The sequence below is a fragment of the Choristoneura fumiferana genome, chromosome 26 (genome assembly GCF_025370935.1).
Source record: "Choristoneura fumiferana chromosome 26, NRCan_CFum_1, whole genome shotgun sequence".
NCBI lineage: Eukaryota > Metazoa > Arthropoda > Insecta > Lepidoptera > Tortricidae > Choristoneura > Choristoneura fumiferana.
The window spans coordinates 3634430-3658444 of record NC_133497.1 but is presented as its reverse complement, the minus strand read 5'-3'; the positions used below and the strand labels follow the sequence as shown (position 1 = coordinate 3658444).

Below are 24015 nucleotides of genomic sequence, written 5' to 3'. Positions count from 1 at the left end.
TCCTAAAGGGTCAGAGTTTACATACTTGTCCTATTTCACTATGGTCACGTGACCAGATTTATCGCTGGCAACGAGCGTCGAGCGACTAGCACGTGGCCGCACCTTAAGGCAGTTGTCTCACCGCCAACGAGGAAACGATTGGCTATCGACTATTTTCTCGCTCAAGAAGCGAACAAAAGATATAAGATCCTGCGTGAGTAAAAGAGACACATATAATTAATAGTTGATCGCTGGCTGTTCACACTGTCGGCGAGAACTCGCTCTCACATCTTTTGTCGCAGCTATGAAACTCGCTGAGCTATAGATACTCGCTCGTGTCAGCTTGGCGGCCGCCCCGCACGAGCGAGTCGAGTGGAGCGAGTAATCGCCCGTCGCACGCGAACACTCGCTTACAGCCAGCGACAAAACTACACTCGCTTCTCGCTGCTCACCCGCTCGTTTCTAGTTACTCGCTCTACTCGCTTCTCGCTCATCGTCGGCGGTGGGTGCCTTAGTCTTCCGAGGCCACAGCCACTGACCTGATCGTCGAGCTCCACCTGCCCCATCTTGCCGCGTATGGCGCTCTCCCAGGCGCGGCCGCGGTGCTTGGAGCCCCGCGAGTCGATCGCGACCACGTTGAAACCGCGCGCCGCCAGCATGTGCATGCGGAGTTGCCGGATGCCCTGTGGTGAGGACGCGGACACTGTAGGTTATACAGCTAACCAAACTGATCAAAAACCAGCCAAGTGCGAGTCGGACTCGCGCACGAAGGGTTCCGTACCATACAAAATTAGAGATAAGCAAAAAACGGCAAAAAAAAACAAGTTTTTTTTGTATGGGAGCCCCCCTTAAATATTGATTTTATTTTAATTTTTATAGTAATTATTCAACTAAAGATTCTGTGAATATTTCAAGCGTCTACCTGTTGCCGACGTTGCCGTTATTAATATCAAGGAAAAAAACGGCAAAACAATCACGTTTGTTGTATGGGAAGCGAGGAAACGCAAACGCTGCTGGAGTTACGGGCACTTTTGAGGCAGGTGCGACGGGGAATGGTGGCTTTTAGTTTATGGGTCAATCAACATTTTAGTGTCGTTATCCTGTCCCGTAAAACTGTCACAACTCCTAACTTTTAATGGATTTGCACCCCATAAAATCCTACATCACATCTGACACCTAACATCTGGTCAGCTAGAGATATGCGAGGTTTTTTTCCGGGTATGTGTTTTCATGAACCAGTACAAACGCTTTATTTACTTAGCCTCGCTCCGCTCAGCTGTTTCCACTAGAGGTGTGCTGTGCGAGGAGTAAATGAAGCTTCTCTAATGGTTCATGAAAACATTTCTCGCAAAACATCCTCGCACCTCTCTGGTGGAAACGGAACCTTAGGCTTGTGAGTCGATCTACTTTTTCTTGTAGGTACCATCAGCAAAATAAGCGGTCTATCAATTTTTAAACAAGTTCCTATCAAATGAATATGTCGCCAGAGTCGAACTTTCAGGTTGACAGACACGTCTATTGGCATTATTGTTTTATGACATGCAAACGATTGTCAATTTTAGGGTGGTAGACCACATATTTGGCTGATGGTACATCGTTGCAATCATTGGGTCAATCAACTTTTTAGTGTTGTTACGTGACTCAGGACACATAAGTGATACACTTAGTTATAAAAATGTTTGCAATGTATGGCCCCTAATCCTGACCTTGTAGCTGTTAGTGATGGTCTGGACCTCAGGCCCCCCGTACACGTGGAGCACGGTGGGCCCCCTCCCCGAGCGGGCCCCCCGCCAGAGGGCGCAGTAGGCCGGCAGCCCGCACGACAGCCGCGTGCTGAATATCTGCGGCGGCGGGGGGCACTGCGACGAGCTGAGGATGTGCTCTGGAAATAATAAGTAGGCCTCGTGAAAAAAGTATTATAAAAAAGTTTTTTCAATTTTCATGCTCGTAAAGTTCGTGTTTAATCTAGGCATAAACTAAAATCTTCTTTTAAGACCAAGGCCATCAAGTGTCAACAGCCACAAACCAAAAAGTTTCTACATATTTTTTTAATTAATTTTTATTTTATATAAATCTAAAAATCAATCAAAATAAATCAATAAAAATAAAAAATTAATAATAATATAGCAATGCATGAAAAATAAAAGGTACCTAGTAAGTGAACAATGTTTCCACTGTTCCTATTTCATTTCCTCTCAATCGAAGTGAAAAGCAGAGTGTAAAACTCGAGCATTAATCCCATTTTCCCTTCGACATGTCTATCCAACCTCGCCGTAACGTCTCGGGCAAAATGGCTCGTTTTATGCTCTTGTTGTACAATCTACTATTGTTAAAAAAATATTTTTAATATAAACCTTTTTTTGGGGACGTATCTGAATATCGAAAATTAATATATCTAACATAGGTTAGGTTAGGTTCGAAATTTTGACCGACGATATTTTAACCATCGATATTTCACGCATATATGGTGCTGGTGAGTGTACCAACCTTTGACGAGTAGCGACGCCTCGCTGGAGTCTGTCTCGTCGTTGTCCCCGTCGCCAGAACGGCTGTCCCAGGAACCGTTGTAACTGCGCGTATCGGACGGAGTTTCTGGTACAAAGCAATCAAAATTAGTGACTATCACAAGCCTTATATCGAGATACACCTTAACAGCCTTATTCATAAACGTGGAGTAGAGTAGGTTTAACTTTAATTCGAGGTTGAACTTGAGATTAGTAAAAGTCAGTATTAATAAACAAGAAGTAAGGAAAGAGTAAGCTAATCCAGGCTTAGTCTTGGGCAAACTCTTCTCTCGGTCTACAAAACAGCGCCATGCTCGGCCGCATGTTATATTTGGTTACTTTCTTCTTCGGATATGGGTTCATACCACAGATTAAAGACATTTCTTGTTCATTCAATAGCTCATTTTTTTATTTTATTCACGCTGAGTTGCCATTGTTTACGTCATAGTCTAGGTTTAATAAATGTTTAGCTAATACCTCGCTAGTCCATGTTTACTTAACTTAATACTTATTTGGTCAAGGAGTAACTAGTCCAAGTGTAAGTTCGGATTAAATTCGAATTAGATGTTTTTTTATGAATAAGGCTGTAAGAGTTTACCTACATTGCGTGAAAGGACTTTAATTTAATTCCTGAGCCACCATGCATCGCGTTCTCATGAATTAGGCTGCGTTCAGACACGGCGGGAATCGCGCGGTTTACCTCACCGTCACTTTCTCAAGCAATACTCTGAAAAGGGACGGTGCGCTCAAAACCGCGCGATTCCCGCCGTGTCTGAACGCAGCCTTAAAGTCCTTGACCGTACACAGTTATTGACAATAAATTATACTTCTTTTATTCTTATACAAGGTGTTTAAATAAATAACTGAAAACTTCAGACACACCAAAATATTTTTTTCATTTTGTTAGTTAATTGCATTTATTATTTGAAAAAATATTCGTGGGTTTTGCTAAGTCAGTAATTCTACTTGATATCTAAACTCATAATCATAATTTGTATTTATCAGTTGTGTTTCGCCGTTTTTAGAAGAAAAACAAAACTTACAGTACAGGTAAACGGCAGTGGACTTAGGCTGACGGCGATGGGAAGGTGGTGAGTGCGTAAAAGACCGCATAACTTGATGTCTTACCGCTCGGCGCCCTGTCCATGAGCAGGCCCTGGGCTATCAGGGTGGGTTGGGGGGTGTGCGCGATGCGGTACACCCGCGTGGACGGAACAGTGCTGATGTTCGACGACGTTATGACGGCCAGGGAGCATTCCTGCAGATAACACCATTTTTTTTTAATCCACTGAATGGCACACTAGCAAGTGGGTCTCCTGATGGTAAGAGATCACCACCGCTTAAAGACACCAGCAACATCAGAAGGATTGCAGATGCGTTGCCAACCTAGAGGCCTAAGATGGGATACATCAAGTGCCAGTAATTTCACCGGCTGTCTTACTTTCCACGCCGAAACACAACAGTGCAAGCACTGCTGCTTCAAAACAGACACACACACACACACACAGTGCTTACAGACGTTAAAAAGAAATAGAAAACCATTTACTTGTGACATTATATTAAATTTAGACGACCAGATGGCCTAGTGGTTAGAGAACCTGACTACGAAGCTTGAGGTCCCGGGTTCGATTCCCGTGTCAGGGCAGATATTTTTATGAAAAATACGAATGTTTGTTCTCGGGTCTTGGGTGTTTAATATGTATTTAAGTATGTATCTATCTATATAATTATATTTATCCGTTGCTTAGTACCCATAACACAAGCTTTGCTAAGCTTACTTTGGGACTAGGTCGATTGGTGTGAATTGTCCCGTGATATTTATTATTACTATGCCCCGTTATCAAGCGGGCAATTTGAAAAAAAAAATAGAAAACGTTTATTCGCATTTCGCAAATTACATAAACACAAAATAAACAAGTATAAAGTAAATATGAATGAAAGTATTTGCGAAATCGCGAAACCAGTTAGTCAGTCAGTCACTCAGTTTGGTGGCTACCTAGCATTTAGTAATGCGCAATACAAACTATCTAAGTCCAAACGTTGTAGCTATGTATGGGAACTCCAAAATGTATCTGAAAACTCAATTTATTTATTTTTTATTGACATTCAGCCTATATACGTCCCACTGCAGGGCACCGCCTGCCCTCAGAATGAGAGGGCTTGGGCCATAGTTCCCACGCGGGCCCAGTGCGGATTGGGAACTTCACACACACCATTGAATTGCTTCGCAGGTTTGTGCAGGTTTCCTCACGATGTTTTCCTTCACCGCAAAGCTCGTGGTAAATTTCAAATGTAACTCCGCACATGAATTTCGAAAAACTCAGAGGTGCGAGCCGGGGTTTGAACCCACGACCCTCTGCTTGAGAGGCGATGGGTCAAACCACTAGGCCACCACGGCTTCATTGACATTGCCCATCAATAATCTTACGCAGCCAACAAACTGTCCACTTGATAACGGGGTCTAATTGTAACATAATATACGCAAAGACAACTAAAAAACTACGTATCACGGTCACGAAATAGTCCCTAAATCAGCATAATGCTGACCTTGTGAACGGCGCTTATGTACTCGTAGTAAATAATGTTTTTCCATCATATTTTGTAGGGTAAGTTCGTATTTCGTATTTATCTTCTAAACTAGCTTACTGAAGTTTACTTGTAATTTTATTTGTAATTATATTACTTATTATGAAAAAATGACTTTCTGCCAAGTTTCTTGCGGCGCATTCTTTTTGGCCATTGGCCTTTCCGCAAGCGCTGTTAGTTTAAAAAATGACGTGTAAAAGTGCCATTGCGGCCTATTTACTGAATAAATCATTTGAATTTTGAATTTGAATTTTTTACTGAAGCTAAGAGTTATTAAAAAAAAATGTTTTATTATTATTAATTTGTTGTTATGAGTCGCGTATTTTCGGTAGCGTACTTTCTGCTGCATTCGGTTTCGAGTTGTGAGTCGCGTAATTTAATTTCTGTTACATTTGGTTTTAGAGTGAAACCAGTCGAGCGTAACTTTTCGAGTTGTCAGTCGCGTAATTTGTGCTGTATTTTTCGACTCACAGCGTCGATGTCGACGGAGCATGACTGGCCGACGGCGGTGAGCAGCGCGACGGCGTGCGGCCGCGGGGGGGCCAGCGGTGCCACGTACAGGTGCCGCTCCAGAGGCGTCTCGCGGAGCCCCACGAAGTATACCAGGTTCCGGGTCTCGTCTACCTGCGGGATTGATGTGGTTCAATCTTCTGGACACCACCTTGGCACACATTATCACCGGACAAAGGAATAAGATAATTCCTTCTTTAGCATCTGCAACGGAACGTCTTTTTTTGTATGTAAGCAACAGGTTTAGAACAGCTTCTATTAAACGAATATGCGTTACCGTTACGTATAAAAATAAAGGTGACAAAATTATGATTGGTTTTTTTGGAGTCTTTTTGTATTTTTTATTTCAACTCCAACTTTGTTATTTGTTGTTTATATTTTCGATATGGTCTATACCCGTAAAAGTAACATCTCTTGTCTGGGTGAGCGGTTAGTTCCGAAAGAGTGTGACGTGTCTCGACGAAACATAGATGTAGAGTGCTGCTGCTTAAGTAGCATAGTAGAAATAAGCAACCTGAGATATTGTATGCATAGGAAAAATTCGTGTCTAGATTCCTGTCCAGCAGTGGTGTAGGGGTTATAGCACGCAGCACGGATTGCTGAGGACCTGGGTTCGATTCCCAGTGCTGGTCTCTTTTCTGGTTTTTCTGTGCATCCATGTCTCAGTTTGTATTTTCGATGTGACGAAATTAGTCTGTTAAAATTGTTTTATAGATGCAAGATATGCAAAATATACATTTATTAGAAGCTTAACATTTGAAGACCTATTACAAATTTAGTAATAATCGCCACGCTGATTCATTAAAACGTAGCCTGGATTACATAGATACAGTCGCTTGAAAAGTATTCATTAGGCGCTTAAAATTAGTCGCCGATTTATTAATTCAGTAGACAAGTAATTAAATTTGAAGTCAGAAATGACAATTTAAAGACGCTGCATTATTAATATTATATTATTATTATTCTTTATTATTATTTTTTAAGACGGTGGAAGCATTCTACACTTCCACTGAACGTAGATATAGTGTTTAATTTTGTTAATAAGGGACCCCATACATCCCTGAATTATTATTCTCTTTTTTTTTTTAATTTATACCTACTGTAGTTTTTAAGTATTGTGTTTGTAATTATTTTATTTTGTAAAAATGACTGCCAAGTTTCTGGCGGCGCATTCTTCTTGGCAATGATGGTCTTTCCGAAAGCGCTGGTAGTTTAAAAAATGACGTGTAAAAGTGCCCATTGCGGCCTATTTACTGAATAAATGATTTGAACTTGAATTTACAACCAATATACAATTTCTAATTTTTTTTGGCTGTCAACAGAAAAACTAAATAGAATATTATTTTTCTACCAAGTTAATCTAGTTTACAGGTAGTATGCCCTCACCCATATCTTCCGTCCAAGCACCTCCCACTCGCCGGCGGTGATGGCCTCGCGGCTGATGATGTTGGGTCCAGCGGCCAGGGTCTCGTCTTCGGTGATCATCTCTAGCACGGCTGTTGACAGAAACATATATTAGATTAACATCATATCAGCCGAAGGACGTCAAGTGTTGGACATAGGTCTCCCCCATATAACTCCATTGAGAGGGAGACGAGGGGAGGGCAGAAGGGAGAGAAAGAGTGGAGAAAGGTAGAGAGAGAGATGTTTTTTTTTCGAAGCGGACACAGACACACACATAGGGAAAGAGGGCAGAGAGAGAGAGAGAGAGAGAGAGAGAGAGAGAGAGAGAGAGAGAGAGAGAGAGAGAAAGGGAGAGATGGAGACAGGAAGGGAGGGAGGGAGAGAGAGATGTTTTTTTTAACAATGTGATCAGGAGGAGAGTGAATGTGGCCAGGTACAGGTGCCCGGTGTGTTCCGACGCCAACTCGAAGCGGACACAGACACACACATAGGGAAAGAGGGTAGAGAGAGAGAGACAGAGAGGAAGGGAAAGAGAGAAAAGAAAGGGAGAGAGATGGAGACAGGAAGGGAGGGAGGAGAGAGAGATAGTTTTTTTTACAATATTTATATGGTTGGCCTCGGGAATTTAATATACTATGACTACAACATTTTCTTGTCTATAGGGTACTCACAGCGCGGGGCGGGCGGCGACTGGGCGATCCGGCAAGTGACCAGGTACAGGTGCAGGTGTCCGGTGTGCTCTGAGGCCCACACGAACCGGACCGTGCCCCCCTCCGACGGCAGGAAGTGGAGCATGTCGTGCACACTTACACACGCAGAGAGAGGGGGATAGAGTAAGGGAGAGAGAGGGAGGGAGGGAGTGAGAAGAGGTAGAGCGGGAAAGAGAGGGAAAGAGAGAGATAGAGACGGAGAGTGAGCGATAGAAAGCGAGACAGAAAGAGAGGGAGGGAGAGAGGATTTTTAAAGGTATAAGGTACTCACAGCGCGGGGCGGGCGGCGACTGGGCGATCCGGCAAGTTATCAGGTACAGGTGCAGGTGTCCGGTGTGCTCTGAGGCCCACACGAACCGGACCGTGCCCCCCTCCGACGGCAGGAAGTGGAGTATGTCGTGCACGTTTATCCACGCGTCCGGCGCCGTCTCTTGTATTAAGATTTGTACTTGCTGTTGGAAAAAAGTCTCATGTTTATTTGTATTTATATTTATATTAATAATAAAAAATATATAATGTACAAAACAGGTACATACAAAATTAATTTACTTTTAATTTGACAGCTGACAGCTTTAATTAGTGACAGGCCCTTACGTCGTTTGTTCATTAGCGAGCGCAGACATGTAATTCGTTATTATAAAAAATAAAAATATGTCATGTGCAGAAAAGAGCTTTTTTATTTGGTTCTCCACAAATATCAGAGCAGTGCTTGCACTGTTGTGTTTCGGCGTGGAGAGTAAGACAGCCGGTGAAATTACTGGCACTTGAGGTATCCCATGTTAGGCCTCTAGGTTGGCCCCTGGTGTTGCAGATGTTTATGGGCGGTGGTGATCTCTTACCATAAGGAGACCCACTTGCTCGTTTGCCATCCAGTCGAATAAAAAAAAATATATCATGGGACACTTGACACCAATTGACCTAGTCCCAAACCAAGCAAAGCTTGTACACTGGATACTAGGCAACGGATAAACATACTTATATAGATAAATTACATACTTAAATACATATTAAACATCCAACACCCGAGAACAAACATTCGTATTATTCATACAAATATCTGCCCAGCCGGGAATCGAACCCGGGACCTCAAGCTTCGTAGTCAGGTTCTCTAACCACTTGGCCATCCGGTCGTCGGTCGTATTACTGATTTTTGTTTCTCCTATATTTTTGTTTCTGTCACCTAATTTTAACATAATTGTAAGTTCCTTTGTACTTGGTATATAGTTGTCTGGAAGATACCGCTTATAAGCGACGAGACCTACGTAGACACGTCGAGGGGAAAATGGGTTTAATGCTCGAGTTTTATACTGCTTTTTACTTCGATTGAGAGGAAACTGATTAGCAACATCATCATCATCATCATCCCAGCCTATATACGTCCCACTGCTGGGCACAGGCCTCCTCTCAGAACAAGAGGGCTTAAAATTGTTCACTTTCTTACTAGGTACCTTTTATTATTATGCATTGCTATATAATAATAAATTTTTCGTTTTATTGATTTATTTTGATTGATTTTTAGTTTTACATAAAAGAAAAATTATTAATAGTATATTGTGTCTTAAGGGCGGTAAATAAGGAATTACGAACGAGAGTCTATTAGAAGCCCGAAGTCGAAGACTGAGGGCTTTAATGAGTCGATGTTCGTAATTTTAGTACCGCCCGTGCGACATACAATGTTTTTCATCACATTTGCAAGTAAAATTTTATATTTGTAAAAGAAAAAATATAATTCTTCCAAATATTGGCGATACCTTAGGCTGTGCTTTTGGCAACGTCGCCCTCTACCTCCCCTCCCGCAGCATGCGCCGCAACGTGCGTGTGAACGTGGTGGTCCATGTGGTCCTGCTGCTACGCCACGCGCAGCACCATCAGTACGGGCCTTGACTAATTTACCGAAATTGGGCTTCATGACAAGACAATGTGTACGCGCAATGACTCATTTACCGACCACGGGTTTCATGACGAGCACATTAAGGTCGAGGGTTTTATTTGGGGGGTTGCAACCAAGGTAGCCTGCATGTTACGACACTGTTTACGAACAAGTGTGATGAAAAAAATATATAGAAACTTTTTTGTTTGTGGCTGATTACCTTGGTAGAAGATTTTACTTTATGCACTAGAGCATAAAAAGTCATTTCATGTCGCCTAGATCCAGCATAAACAGGAACTTGCACTGACCTGTTCCTCCACGTGTCCCGCCGGCTGGGGGGAGGCCTGCGCGGGCGCTGCCGGGTAGTGCGCCGGCGTGACGAACTCCGACACCGGGATCAGCGCCAATTCCAACCGCTGCTGCTTGCGATCCAGGAGTTGGACCCATACGCTGGTGGACAACAGCTGGTTCAAATGTGGCTAGTTTAAAAAAACTAAGAAGCTTTTAATGCTGCGTCTCCACCAGAGATGTGCGAGTAGTGTTGTAAATAAAACCATTTTTAGGGTTCCGTAGTCAACTAGGAAAGCTCAAAGACCGTTAGTACTAGAAAGCTGTAATTTGACATGAATATACATGTCAGTCACGCCGACAAAGTGGTACAATAAAAAAAGTAAAATATTTTTTTTTGGGTTACCTCCCATAGACGTAAATTGGGGGTGATTTTTTTTGTCGACTAACCCTATATTGTGGAGTATCGTTGGATAGGTCTTTTAAAACCATTAGTTGGGGGTTGCTAAGACAATTTTTCTATTCAGTGATCTGTTTGCGAAATACTCAACTTGAAAGTGCAAATTTTCATTGAAATCGAGCGTCCCCCCCCCCCCTCTAAAATCTAAACTTTTGGGTGATAAAATTTGAAAAAAATCAGAATGGTAGTATAGTAAATATATCAAATTTACAAGGAAAATTATAGCGGCTAAGATTGCTCGAGAATTATTAGTAGTTTAAGAGTAAATAGCAGCCTAAGGTATAAAATATACCTAAACTTGGAAGATGCAGTACACAATACGAATCCTTAGAAAAATTATTTGATTTTTACGTAATGGCTACGGAACCATATCCTGGGCGTGTACGACACGCTCTTGGCCGGTTTTTTTTTCTTAGGTGACAAGAACAATAAAAAAAAGTTTTTTTTCTAAAGTTAACTAAAGAGGTCAAACATATCTTTACACATTTTCTTGTCACTGTATGCCATCTGACAGTTTTATACAAAAGTTCAAAGTGACAGCGACAAGATTGTAAAGTGTAAGATATCTTCGATGTCGACTGTACACTCGACGATGATGATGACTTACTACTGTCCGCAGGGCGTCCAGCCCACCCTCGCCAGATACTCGAACCAGGGGAACGTCTCGCGCAGCGACTGCCGCAGGTCGAACCATCGGATGTCTACAACTTCGCTGGCGTCGCTGGTGCACTCGAACGCTGTCGGTCACACAAATAAATAGTATATCGTCACTACTTTGAAAAAATCTCGTATCTAATATCAATATGTCAACAAAATTGAACCTTGATGTAATGTCTATAAAGTTCACTCAGAAAAGTTATCTATTTTGAGCTACGAGTTTTTTTTAAAGTAGTGACGTATCTCAATGATATCTCATCTCAATCTCATCTCACCCTCAATATTATAAACGCAAGTTTGTATGGATGTGTTACTCTTTCCCACAATAGTAGATTGATAACCAAGGGTGGAAAGTGACCCATTTCACCCGAGATATTTCGAACGAAGTGAGAGCGCCAATAGTTTGAGGGGAAATGGATAATTTCACCCGAGTTAGACACTCTACTTTTCATTTCGACTGTGAGGAAAGTAAAATACTACAAAAAAATTAGAATAATAATAAATTGAATTCACTTATATCCAACCTCCAACGGTACCTTTTCGACTGGCCACTTGCCACGGCCGACTATAAAAAAATCGAGTTGGTCACGACCAAGGAGCTTATATACAAAACTGGAGGTTGAACGCCGAACGTAGAAGTTTGACCTTTATTACTTATTTATATATTCCATCTCTTTCTTTCACATTTCACGAATGACTTCCATCTCTTTCTTAACCTAACTAAAGAAAGAGATGGAATATGTTCGTGACGTAATAAAGATCAAATTTCTTGTTTCAAACGGATGTTCGGCGTTCAACCTCCAGTGTTGTATATAAGCTCCTTGGTCACGACGTGCATCTAGATGGCCATGCCGAAACGTGAAAAAAAGTGTCATTGACGTAACTCAATTATCTTCGACTCCGTGGCTAATCAAAAAATTAAAAATTACTTACATTACTACATTAGCCACGGAGTCGAGGATAATTGAGTTACGTCAATGACACTTTTTTTTCACGTTTCGGCATGGCCATCTATATGCACGTCGTGATCAAGCTTATACACAACACTGAAGGTTGAACGCCGAACATCCGTATCTCGGGTGAAATAGGTCACTTTCCACCCTTGGTTATCAATCTACTATATAGTACTTGCTATTTCGATGAGGGTTCAAGCTAATAAAAAATTTTTAGAAGATTTTTATCAAAGGTTTTTACTTGTGTACAGACCAGGGACAGATATTTTATGGTTTATAAAAAAACTACTAAACTTACTAACAAAACTATGACCTAATTAGATTTTAATGAAACTTTACAATAATACGGATTATTTACTACATGTGTAAACTTATTGGAGAAAAAACTATATTTACGGCCATTCTCATTTTATTGTGAACCTGTCTAATTACCGTACTGCTGTTTACCCGCACTAGTGACACGGTAATTAGACTTGAGTGCACAGATAAATGTAAATGGCAGCCATCCTTTTTCTAGATGTGCACTCAGTTTCAGTGCCGTGTCGCTTTTGCCTGACAAAAAAAGCAGTACGGTAATTAGACAGGTGCACGATAAAATGAGAATGGCTGTTTACATATACTATTTCATCTCTCTCTCACTAGCACTCTCTCTCACTACCACTCTTCCACTACCTCTCTCTGACTACCTCTCTCTCACCACCTCACTATCTCTCTCTTTCTCTCTTTATATCTACTTACATTGCGAGTCCGTAGTCCCCTCACAGTAGTAGTCCAGCACGGTTGGAGACGCCTTCTGAAGCTTGAAGGTCACGAGCCTCAAGATAGACTTGGCGTTCGGAGTCCCAGCTCGAGGGAATCTGAAGAACATCGCACGATGATAAACTGGGTTCGATTTCCAGCCATAACTATCACACACACACACAAACATCACGCCTGTATTCCCAAATGGGGTAGGCAGAGCACACGAAACGTTACCGCTTCGGAGCCACTTTTAGCAATTTTAGGTTTAAAGTTTCACAAAAACGGTACAGTGCGCGTGCGTGCGTGCGTGTGTGTGTGTGTGTGTGTGTCACGAAATAGTCCCATAAGGGCTGGTTTCCACTTGTCGGACGTCAGACCCGGATTTTAATCGGATGTTCCAGTCGCAGAACATTTCATATGAAGCTATTCACATTTGACCGACACCGATTTTCTATAGAAATGACCGGCATCCGACACGAAACGGAACCGACAGCCGACAAGTGGGAACCGACTCTAAGGTTAAGGAACGGTTAAAGATTCACCTGAACTCCTCGACTTCACCGCTGCTGGACTGAGAAGACGGGAAGCTGAAGATCTTAACGTTACTCTCGTCCACTTCTTCATACACTATTCTGTACACGTCATCTGAAAAAAAAAAATTTTTTTTTTATCTTCAATACAAGATTTCTATACCTATGTATGTATGTGGGCGTCTTTTCTGCAGAAGCGTCGGCATCGCAGCAAGGTACGTAATCTAGCGTGCGGCAATGAATGGGTTAAAGAGCTTTACAGACTGCAATGCAGGATAATGAATAGATTCCTTTTTCCCTGACACTGGCATAGATAATATCGCTCGTTTTTGGCTCGAAATTGGAACTTGTGATTTTATTTTGCTTAATATACAAAATGTACACACGCAATATCATATTTTCGGAAGTTTTTCGCGATTCCCAAGGTCAATGAATCGAATTGCTTTAAAATTCCAGAGAAATAATGCGTTGTTTGGGAGAAATGTGTCAAAGTGGTGTTGTAGAGCGCCATCCTGTTCTGTCTTGTTTTTTTTCCGTTCAGAAACCAATGATGTCAACCATGCAGCCGGCGCTGGTCTTCCGTAAGAGCAACTTCTTCTGCATGTACAATTTTGATGATTTTGAAACAAATCACTTTTTTTGCATTTTTAATTAACATAACCCATCCTCATTGTGCAGTTAAAAAAAAACAAAATCACTGAATAAACACATTTACCAAGATTGTACACGCAAACACTACGGCGTTCAGCTAGATAGCTGACGCGGCTGCACGGAGCGGGTGGAAGCCTGCTGCCTGCGCGCGTCGCGTGCATACGATTGTACCAGCACCCGCGACCGCAGGCTGCGCCCGCGACGCACCCGTGCCAGGCCCTTAATCAACGTCTCTGGGTGCGCCATTAAATAGCAAAGCCACTGACCGTCCGAGCATGGCTGCCACCAAAAGCCGGTGTAGCGAGAGAACTCTTCCTGTGTCACGTAGCAAGGCACCCCTGCTTGGCGGGGGTCGTCGGATAACCTAAAAAGAAGAAGAAATGTAAAAAAAAACTTCTAGTATATTATCAGTTTGTATAATGGGTGATATGATATAATATTTAACATAATGTAGTTACTTGGACTATAAAGCACATTTATACCTACGAATTGAGTATTACGTCATTATGTTATTTATATTAAATAATAATTATATCTAATTCAAATTATATTCTATTCTAAATCAAAATATTGTTTTATTTATAATTAGTAATTATAATGTTTGTCGCGCGCATTGTCGATTTATTGACATCCGCACAAAACACCGCTCTTCTGCGGAGCGCCGGGAAGAGTATAGAGTATCGTGTTTACACACACGTCGTGCTCACTTCCCTGCCCACCTTTCTGCTTACTTCGCCTGAATGTAAAACTCCCTGTTTACTTCGGCTGAATGTAAACCTTCCTGCTCACTTCACCTGAATGTTAACCTCCCTGCTTACTTCGACTGAATGTAAACCTCCCTGCTCATTTCAGCCGAATGTAAACTTTTCTGATCACTTCGGCAAAATGTGAACCGCACTGCTCACTTCAGCCGAATGTAAACCTCCCTGCTCACTTCGCCTGAAAGTAAGCCTCCCTGCTTACTTAGACTGAATGTAAATCACCTTGCTCATTTAAGCTGTATGTACTCTCCTGTTCACTTCGGCAGAATGTAAACCTTCCTGCTCATTGCGGCTGAATGTAAACCTCCCCGCTCACTTTGGCTGATTGTAAGCCTCCCTGTTTGCTTCGGCTGAATATAAATCTCCCTGCTCACTTCTTCTTTGTCGTTTCGCTCTTGGTATAGCAGTTGTGCTCACATTTCGGCTGAATATACGGTCGTACAAATTGAAGCATGACCCAGGGTGGAACCTTTTATTAATCAATTTTACTATGATTACCTTGCCAAAGTATGAGATTAAGATCCAAATTAAGATTGTTTTTTTTTTGGAAACTTTTTGTATTTTTTATTTCAATTCCAAAATTTTTTACTTTTACGGTCATCCCGTAAAACCTAAAATGAAAATACAAACTGAAATATAGATGCACAGAAAAACCAGAAAAATAAGACCATCACTGGGAAAATTTGGAATTGAAATAAAAAAACAATCTTAATTTGATTGCTTAGTAACGATATCTCTTGTCCGGGTGAGCGGTTAGTTCCAATGGAGTGCCGAAAAAGTTTCTCGATGAGGGCTACGGCATAGATGTCGCTAGCGTCACTGCTTAAGTGGCTAAATAAGAAACAAACAAGCTGAGATATGAGGTGCATAGGGGAAATTCGTGTCGGTACCGTTGACCATCAGTGGTGTAGCGGTATAGCACGCGGTACGGATTACTGACGACCTGGGTTCGATTCCCAGTGATGCTCTTATTTTTCTGGTTTTTCTGTGCATCTATATTTCAGTTTGTATTTTCATTTTAAAGAATGAGATGTCAACATGACATTAGTAGCACAAAGGTTCCACCCATTCATGGCCAACAGGTCATTTAATTTATTCGACTGTGAATGCGGCATAAATGTAGACTGACCGTGAGGTGTCGGCGCGGGCGCAGGCGTGCGTGAGCCGCTGCGGGCGCAGCCGGCGGCCCGCGAGCCACACGTCGCCGCGCGCCGCGTGCGCGACCAGCGCCGGCGCGCGGGGGCACATGGCCGGCGTCAGCGGCGCCCCGCAGCCCAGGTGGAGCGCGCGGGGCACCAGCGGGGGGGTCTGCGACGTTATTGTACATTTTATGACATTTGAGTAGACTACAGTCAAATCAATGGTGCGTGTGAAGTTCCCAATCCGCACTGGGCCCGCGTGGGAACTATGGCCCAAGCCCTCTTGTTCTGAGAGGAGGTCTGTGCCCAGCAGTGGGACGTATATAGACTGGGATGATGATGATGATGATGATGATGATGACAGTCTACTGTAGGCATTGGATACCTACATGACGTATGTATTTCATATCTTGATGTACGATTCGAAAATTTAGAACAGAATTTGGGCATTTAGTGCATAGTATTGCATCTAAACATGAATAAAATAATTGAAAGAAAGGTTTTTTTACGTACAATTCAAATGACTTTGAAAATATTCGTACAATCTTAACACCATTATAGTTCTTTAACTGCTTCACTTTATCTTTCTTTAAACCACCTATATCATTAGCATTTAATTAATATCTCATTTTACCTGTCCACCTTCTCCTTCATCGCAAGCGAATAACGACGAAGAGCACGGAAACAGCTTCCATAACAATTGCTCTTCAGGCGAACTTTATCGTACAAGTTTAGTAAACCTCACTGCAGCTTCCCACAAGCCACCGAAAAGAAGTGCCCATTGGGGAAAAATTACATATTTGTCTGGCTCGCTCACCTGTACTCCTTCTCCCTCATCGCAAGCGAACAGCGACGAAGAGCACGGAAACAGCTTCCATAGTGCCTTCGCGAGATCACTATCGCACTAGTTCAGCAAAGCTCACTGTAGCTTCCCACAAGCCACCTAAAAGAGGTGCCATTTGGGAAAAAATTAGATTTTTTGTCTCGCTCACCTGTCCACCTTCTCCCTCATCGCAAGCGAACAGCGACGATGAGCACGGGAACAGCACCCGCCCGCTCGGGTGGAGTTCGTAGGATGCTATACCGCAGGCGGCTACGCGTTGCCGCTCCCATAGCAACTGTTCTTCGCGCGACCACTTGCCAGAGTTGACGCCGAGGGCGACGTTGGATTCGATCAGCGGCTTCCACTCTAGTCTAGAAAGATGAGGGCCACTTTTAGTATAGAAACCCATAAAGGGAGTAATAAAACCCTAAGCCAACTTTTTAGTAAAGAAACTATTGGGGTTGTCTATTTTCTTGTTTTGATTAATATTCCTCATTAGTAGTTAATAATCATATTAATAAGCCTTTTTATTCTGAACTTCTTTTCGCCTTTTTGCCTCTTGGCATAGGCCTCCTATAACATTTTACATTGGGATCTGTATCTGTCACATGCTATCCTTCTCCGATGATGTCCAGCTGTGAGTTATGTCGTCTTCCCATCTAGTTTATTGGCGTCCTCTACTTCTCTTGCCATCTCTGAGATACCAGTCAGTAAGAATTATGCACCATTTCTCCTGTGGATGAACTTTTGTTGGTCTATCCGGGTTGTTATGTCAACAACTTTGGTTTTATCTCTCGTTATTAGTTATGGCTATGGAACTATAAAGTTATCTAACATGAGCTATACCAGTCATTGACCTGATAATCTAATGAATGTTTACAAATAAATCTTATCATAGACACATTTTGTTGTTATGAGAAACTTTATTGAATAGTGTCAAATCATTCAGAATCACCTGACCCCTGTAGGTGCCACAAAAATCACAAGGGCTACAAATCAACATATTTGTTAACTTTGTCATATAAAAATTGAAAATCATGTAGAAAATATAGCTCTTATTACTATTGTGGTACAAGGGCCTGATATGACCTCTCTAAATATAAGAACAGTCAAGGTTGAGTCCAACAATGTTAGTAAGATATAATGTCCAATTAAAGTTTCGGTTTTGGCTTAAAACTCGTTTTTTTATGGAACAGGGGGCAAACTAGCAAACGGATCGCCTGATGTTAAGCGATTACCGTCGCCCATGGACACCTGCAACACCATAAGAGTCAGGTAGGTTTCGATAAATTGTGTATAAAAGTAGCCTATGTGTTATTCCAAAAGTCCAACTATCTACATACCAAATTCCATCCACATCTATCCAGCCAGCCGTTTTAGTTTGAAAGAGTAACAAACAAATACACAAACATACACTCACAAACTTCTGCAGAAAAGTTTGTGTGTGTGTGTGTGTGCTATTAGTAGTCAAAATCAAAATCAAAAAGCCTTTATTGCTGAGAAGGGATTATTTACAATAATAATATTTGATTTAATAAGTTAGTCACTTCAGCGTGTCCTTGTGACCTATTAGTAGTATTCATATCATAATCATCATAGGCGTATAGAGGGGGGGGGCCGGGTGGGCCGTGCCCTCCCCAGGATGTTGGGCTACTGATTCAAAAATCTATAATACTGATAGCTTTACACAAAAAACCCGGCCAGCCACCCCTCCCCCCTTAAAAATAACCCACCAATGATAATCATAAATTACTTTAACAAAGCAAAAGTTGCATTATAACTTTCACTTTCTTTGTCATACAATTATCTGCAATTCAAAGCAGCCTATTAATTATGCAAAGATTAATAAACATAATGCATTGTTGCTGTTTCTATATCTGAATTTTCTATATCCTGAAGATACAAAGAACATAGTAAAAGAGTGGTGTACCTAAGGAAGGTGTCCTACTTGGGAAATATGACAATTTCTGAAAAAAATTACCTTTTTCAGTTGTCCACTTATTAAAAAAAAAAACTGACAATATATCAACACAAAAGATGAGTAATATTGCGTTTAAATATATACAAAAGGTAAAGGTTTTTTTTTTTTTTTTTTTATTCGATTGGATGGCAAACGAGCAAGTGGGTCTCCTGATGGTAAGAGATCACACCACCCATAAACATCTGCAACACCAGGGGAATTGCAGACGCGTGCCAACCTAGAGGTCTAAGATGGGATACCTCACATGCCAGTAATTTCACCGGCTGTCTCACTCTCCACGCCGAAACACAACAGTGCAAGCACTGCTGCGAAAGGTGATAAAAAGTATCCAATAGAAAGTTTCGATGTGGTTACAAAATTACGATTTTTGAATACAAGATTTCGTGATGTTTTCCTGCGGCGAGAAATGGTGGATGTTTTATGCAGTTTATGTTTTATGATCTCGTCCTTATTGTTAATAATTTCTTGACAAAACTGATTTCTGACAACTTCATAACGGGACAACTTTTGAGAAATACCAAAAAAAACTAGGTATATCTATTAATATCTTGCCGTAAAAAATATAAGATCTGCAATGCCACAACAACTTAGAGATCTTACTTACTAATTGATGTTGTTGGAACTGTATTATATGTAACAGTTTTTTCAATAAAGTTATTATTAGCACCATAAGATCGGGTACTTTGGCCCTTGGGATTAACTCAGTCCTGGTTTTATTATTGCTTTGAGAATATGGCTCTTTGCCATGTGGTTGGTATTGTGATCAATCACACTTTTGTTTTAATTTAATGTTTTATTTTAGGTTTTTATATGGTTTTCATGGTCAAAGTATCCCTCCCATGGGTCAAAGTACCCCAACCTTGGTATTTATTGTGAGCTACCATGTGACATCATGCTGTGTGATACTTTTTAGCTAGCTTTTTGTAATTCATCTATGTGTTTGGGTGACAATGCAAGTACAGGTTGTCAACAAAAAATACAGTCACTAAAAAAAGCTTGCACTAAAAAATCCAATAGGAAAGTAAAAAAAAAATCTGATTGATTTTTATATATACTAGGGACTTTCCGGTGGCGAATGCACTAGTCCCAAAACGCACTATTAGTCAACACACTCTAATTTCGAAAGCCCCTCTTCTCATGAGAAACTGGGCCCAAAACACCATATTTCCAAAAAGGCTCATTCTCGATTTACACGAGAACCATTGAGAACTAGTCCCAAAATACACCTTTCCCAAAATACCCCAAATTGTACCTGTAGGTGGCGTAATACTTCATTCTCATAATGCATAGTTCTCAAAACACTCTAGTTCCAAAATGCCCTATTTTTTTTCTTTTATTTTCGAATGACTCTTTGAAATTGCTTTCAGCCGTCTGACGCCAAGAGTATTTTTGCAAAAACAGTTTTGAAATATTATTTTGAGCTATATACAGGGTGTAATCGTTAAGTGTAGCCAGGCCATAGTTCCGTACGTAAACATATCTGATGGTCATGAAAATGTGGAACCATGCTCAGTTTAGGATTTCGTAATAATGTTATAATAGAAAAATGCCCTTTGTCATTGATTAACTTAAAGAACACAAAATCTTGAGGGCACTGACGTCCTTTTAGGGAAATAATAGGGTATCTATTTTATTAAATACGCATCCTCAAAAGCATCTAAATAATGCACACTTTGAAAGCGATTTCAAAGAGTCATTCGAAAATAAAAAGAAAAAAATTAGGGTATTTTGGAACTAGAGTGTTTTGTGAACCATGCATTATGAGAATGAAGTAAAGGTGAACCACAATTTGGGTATTTTGGGAAAGGTGTATTTGGGACTAGTTCTCAATGGTTCTCGTGTAAATCGAGAATGAGCCTTTTTAGAAATATGGTATTTTGGGCCTAGTTTTCTAATGAGAAGAGGGGCTTTCGAATTAGTGTATTGACTAATAGTGCGTTTTGGGACTAGTGCATTCGCCACCGGAAAGACTAGGGATGGGCCGAAATTCGTTTACATCCGGTTTAACCAAAATTTCGGCAGCTTGAGCTGAATTTTGTTTAAATGCCGAACATTCGCACTACAAAAAAAACCTACTTATACTATTTTGCCTAAATTTAGGATGTTGGGCCTCAGGAGGTTAAAAAAATATTGGCAATGCACATGTAATCTATTTATGTTACAATGTCCTTGGGCAGCAGTTAATGTTTAAAAAAACTGTACATGTATGTTATGGCTCTCTGCATATCTCTGTTTCTGTACTGCTTAACATGTTATGGTGTTCAATAATAAGACATTGAATTGAATTGTTTTCGTTCGACATGGATTCTTAATGTCATAAAAATAAAAGTGTATTACCTGGTATTGTTAGCATGGGGTGTATGTGTCACATCTGTATAGAGGAGAGTTATCTCCCACCCATTCTGCGGGGTCCGCAGGAAGTAGATCCTCGTCTTCCCGTTACCAAGTTTCCGGAATGAAATTGCCATCGGAACCATTGTAGACAGAGATGACAACTCCTTCCTTAGATCGTGAACGGCCTGCCTCACTTCCGCCCAAGTGTATCTTTTAGACGGCACCCGCACAAATTCCCCGGCCGCAGCCCCATCCCCAGCTTCCCGCACCTCCATTTTAACAATTTCCATGAGAAAATACACCAAAACAGTAATTTATTCACACCACGAATTCATGATGATATAACAAAAACTTTAAACAAAGGAAACCGCGTCGTTAAAGTAGCGCGAACCCGTTGATAATATAATTAAACTAATATAACGACTATATAAATAACGTAACAGTCATTATAGAACGTAATTAGGTGATAATTGATTTAATATTTGCCTAAAAATTGAGCCAACACACTCGTTTTTGACGGCCGAAATCTTCCGGTGTCTTCAATTCAAAGCAGCCAACATAAGGAGGGTTTGACATTTCAGTAGAGTTGCTAGTATCTTGTTTTGAAATCGCTTAAAAATTAATACGATTCTAGGCTTTATTTTTCATATCACAGTTTTTATGAAATTACTGGTTTTTCGGGCCTGTAGATAATGCATCGTGAGTTTTTCAAAATGTAGGAAATATGATTTAAGTTTATAAAATATATATATTCATAAAGTTAATTAGTGTCAATTATCCCATGAAATTTATTTACTTATTTATTTTACGTTTTCCTATTTATTTTAAGTTTTCTATTTACATTACTCTACTCTGGATGGATGGATGGATGGATGGACTCTACCATTTTGGCCCTATACTACGAAGTATCAAATGAGAACTTCGTATCTTGCCGTCTCACTGACGCTAATATTATTTTATTTTATTGAGAGGGACGGCGGCATGACATGAACTTTGATTTTCGAATTTCATGTCTTAGTTACATACCGTCCGGGAATCGGTTGAGAAATGCGACCTGTGGAAAAAAACAGATAGCCAGCGGACCGGATTGACATACGAAAGCATTTTTGTCGAAGCTGAAGCAGAGACGCTTCGCTCACATTCCGTGCTTGTGTTGATTTATACTGTGAAGGATCACGCATCACTACGTAAACATTGAGGTTCTAGGTGTTCTAGGTATGATTTCCAGCTCACCGAATTCAATTTCTAATATAAAGTTAAATGGTCAAACTATTGAATTTGTAAAATCAACAGTATTTTTAGAATAACGCTCGATTCTAAACTACAGTGGGGACCTCACGTCACAGCAATCGCGGGTAGATTGAGCTCTGCTGCTTTTGCAGTTTGGAAAATACGGCAGCTAACCGATGTGGCGACTGGCGACGGCACGGTTGGTGTATTTTGCTTACTTTAATAGCATTATTTCGTACGGCCTTATTTTATGGGGATCTGCAGCAGACATTGAGTAAATTTTTATCTTACAAAAGAGAGCAATTAGAGCAATTTATAATTTGCAGACGCGTGACTCTTTCAGATCTTTTTTTAAGGAAACGGGTATTCTAAACCTGCGTCACTTTATGTTTTTCAAATAATCATGTATGTTAAGAAGAACATATAATTATGTGATTTTCCCACTAACGTCGATAAGCCAAAGGCTACTAAAAACACAGGGAAGCTTAAAGTTCCATCTTACATACTGGCTAAAACCAAAAAAGTCTTTTCTGGCAAATTGCATACGTTTTTATAATGAAATTACAAAAAATATTATAAATGAAACGGATACAAAATTCAGATCTATTGTTAAGAAGACATTAATATCAAAGGCGTATTATAAAGTTATTGATTATATCATGAACAGGGATATATGAAAATAATTCCGATCCGCATTAGCGATCCCTTCAAATAGCGAACCTACTGTGTTAAAAATAAATTTGTGTTAAATACTTGTGATGTATACATATCATTTAATAATTTTTAAATTATAAATCAGTTTAAAAAAATATACCTCGTTGAGTTTCTTGCCGGATTCTTCTCAACAGAGGTTTTTCCGAACCAGTGGTAGATTTTTTTTTGACATTCATAAGTGCTTGTTATAGCCTAAATTGAATAAAGATATTTTGACTTTTACTTTGACTTTGAGCTACAAACACTTTTCCGATTTAACTACTGATATGCCTTCTTTAAGTCCGTAATAGTAAGTAGTAAGTACTACTTAGTCTTTTATATGGAATAGAGATTTTTTACGTAAAAAAAGCTATACTCACTACTTAAGTAATCAAAAAGGCCTACAAAAATGATTGAACTTAAAAATCATTAACATACGTCGCACTCCAGCGGGCCTTTTGCGGGCCTGTCATTTGATAAGGTTCACAAATCAATTTTCGAGTTGTCATAAAAAAGTACTTATTTGTACTTAGTACTTGGTACCTAGTATTTGTAATGTGCAATTTCAAATACCTAAGGCGGTACAGTCACGTCTAAAATATGTATACACAAAAAAAATTGAAAAATATGTAGCCACACATTTTCATCATAAATATGTATCTATTACTGACACCAAAAAATTGTATTCATTTAAACTGTTTCAGTATTATGTAATCACAAATGCTTCAGAAAGTTGCATACTTAAATAAATTCCATTTAAATGTATCCACCTCGTAGGAAAAATAAGTATACATGAATGGTTCCATATACATATAACCACACCAATTTGGCAAATATTTGTATACGCCGTTTGATTCATAAATATGTATCCAGACTGCAAACAAACAAAACCTTGTCTGACTGGCATAAATCGTTAAGTTGTATATTTAACTGATTTGACAATTCACGAAAACAGTGCGGACTTGTCACTGCATACGTCTATCTCACGATTATTCTATGACGCACTTGACAGTCCTTAGATTGAATTGACTTGTAAATATTGAGTATTTCAGTTTAGGGTCATTCTCAGAAAGGTGCACTAAGCATTTTTATGTTTTTTTTTTAATTATATTGTTAATTGTTAGTGGTTTGTTGTTGCCAAATTATAGATGCTTCAGTGGATCTGTCCTCAGTGGATGACCCGAACAACTTGATCGCTTTGGCTTAGTCGA

General features: G+C 40.4%; 1 protein-coding gene across 1 annotated transcript in view; it reads right to left on the bottom strand.

Annotated features, from left to right (window-relative positions):
* Nucleotides 1-21428, bottom strand: part of LOC141442876 (dipeptidyl peptidase 9-like) — a 34100-nt gene extending 12672 nt beyond the window's left edge. Inside the window, exons 1-15 of the mRNA XM_074108029.1 lie at nucleotides 20885-21428; nucleotides 16736-16937; nucleotides 15734-15912; nucleotides 14110-14207; nucleotides 13205-13307; nucleotides 12660-12778; nucleotides 10919-11048; nucleotides 9872-10013; nucleotides 7965-8145; nucleotides 6966-7075; nucleotides 5541-5693; nucleotides 3612-3741; nucleotides 2467-2571; nucleotides 1686-1861; nucleotides 519-662 (exon numbers count right to left, since the gene is read on the bottom strand). Of these exons, the coding sequence (XP_073964130.1) occupies nucleotides 519-662; nucleotides 1686-1861; nucleotides 2467-2571; nucleotides 3612-3741; nucleotides 5541-5693; nucleotides 6966-7075; nucleotides 7965-8145; nucleotides 9872-10013; nucleotides 10919-11048; nucleotides 12660-12778; nucleotides 13205-13307; nucleotides 14110-14207; nucleotides 15734-15912; nucleotides 16736-16937; nucleotides 20885-21171 (2259 nt within the window). The 5' untranslated portion in view covers nucleotides 21172-21428. The remainder of the gene's footprint in view (nucleotides 1-518; nucleotides 663-1685; nucleotides 1862-2466; nucleotides 2572-3611; nucleotides 3742-5540; nucleotides 5694-6965; nucleotides 7076-7964; nucleotides 8146-9871; nucleotides 10014-10918; nucleotides 11049-12659; nucleotides 12779-13204; nucleotides 13308-14109; nucleotides 14208-15733; nucleotides 15913-16735; nucleotides 16938-20884) is intronic.
* Nucleotides 21429-24015: the final 2587 nt, after the last annotated feature.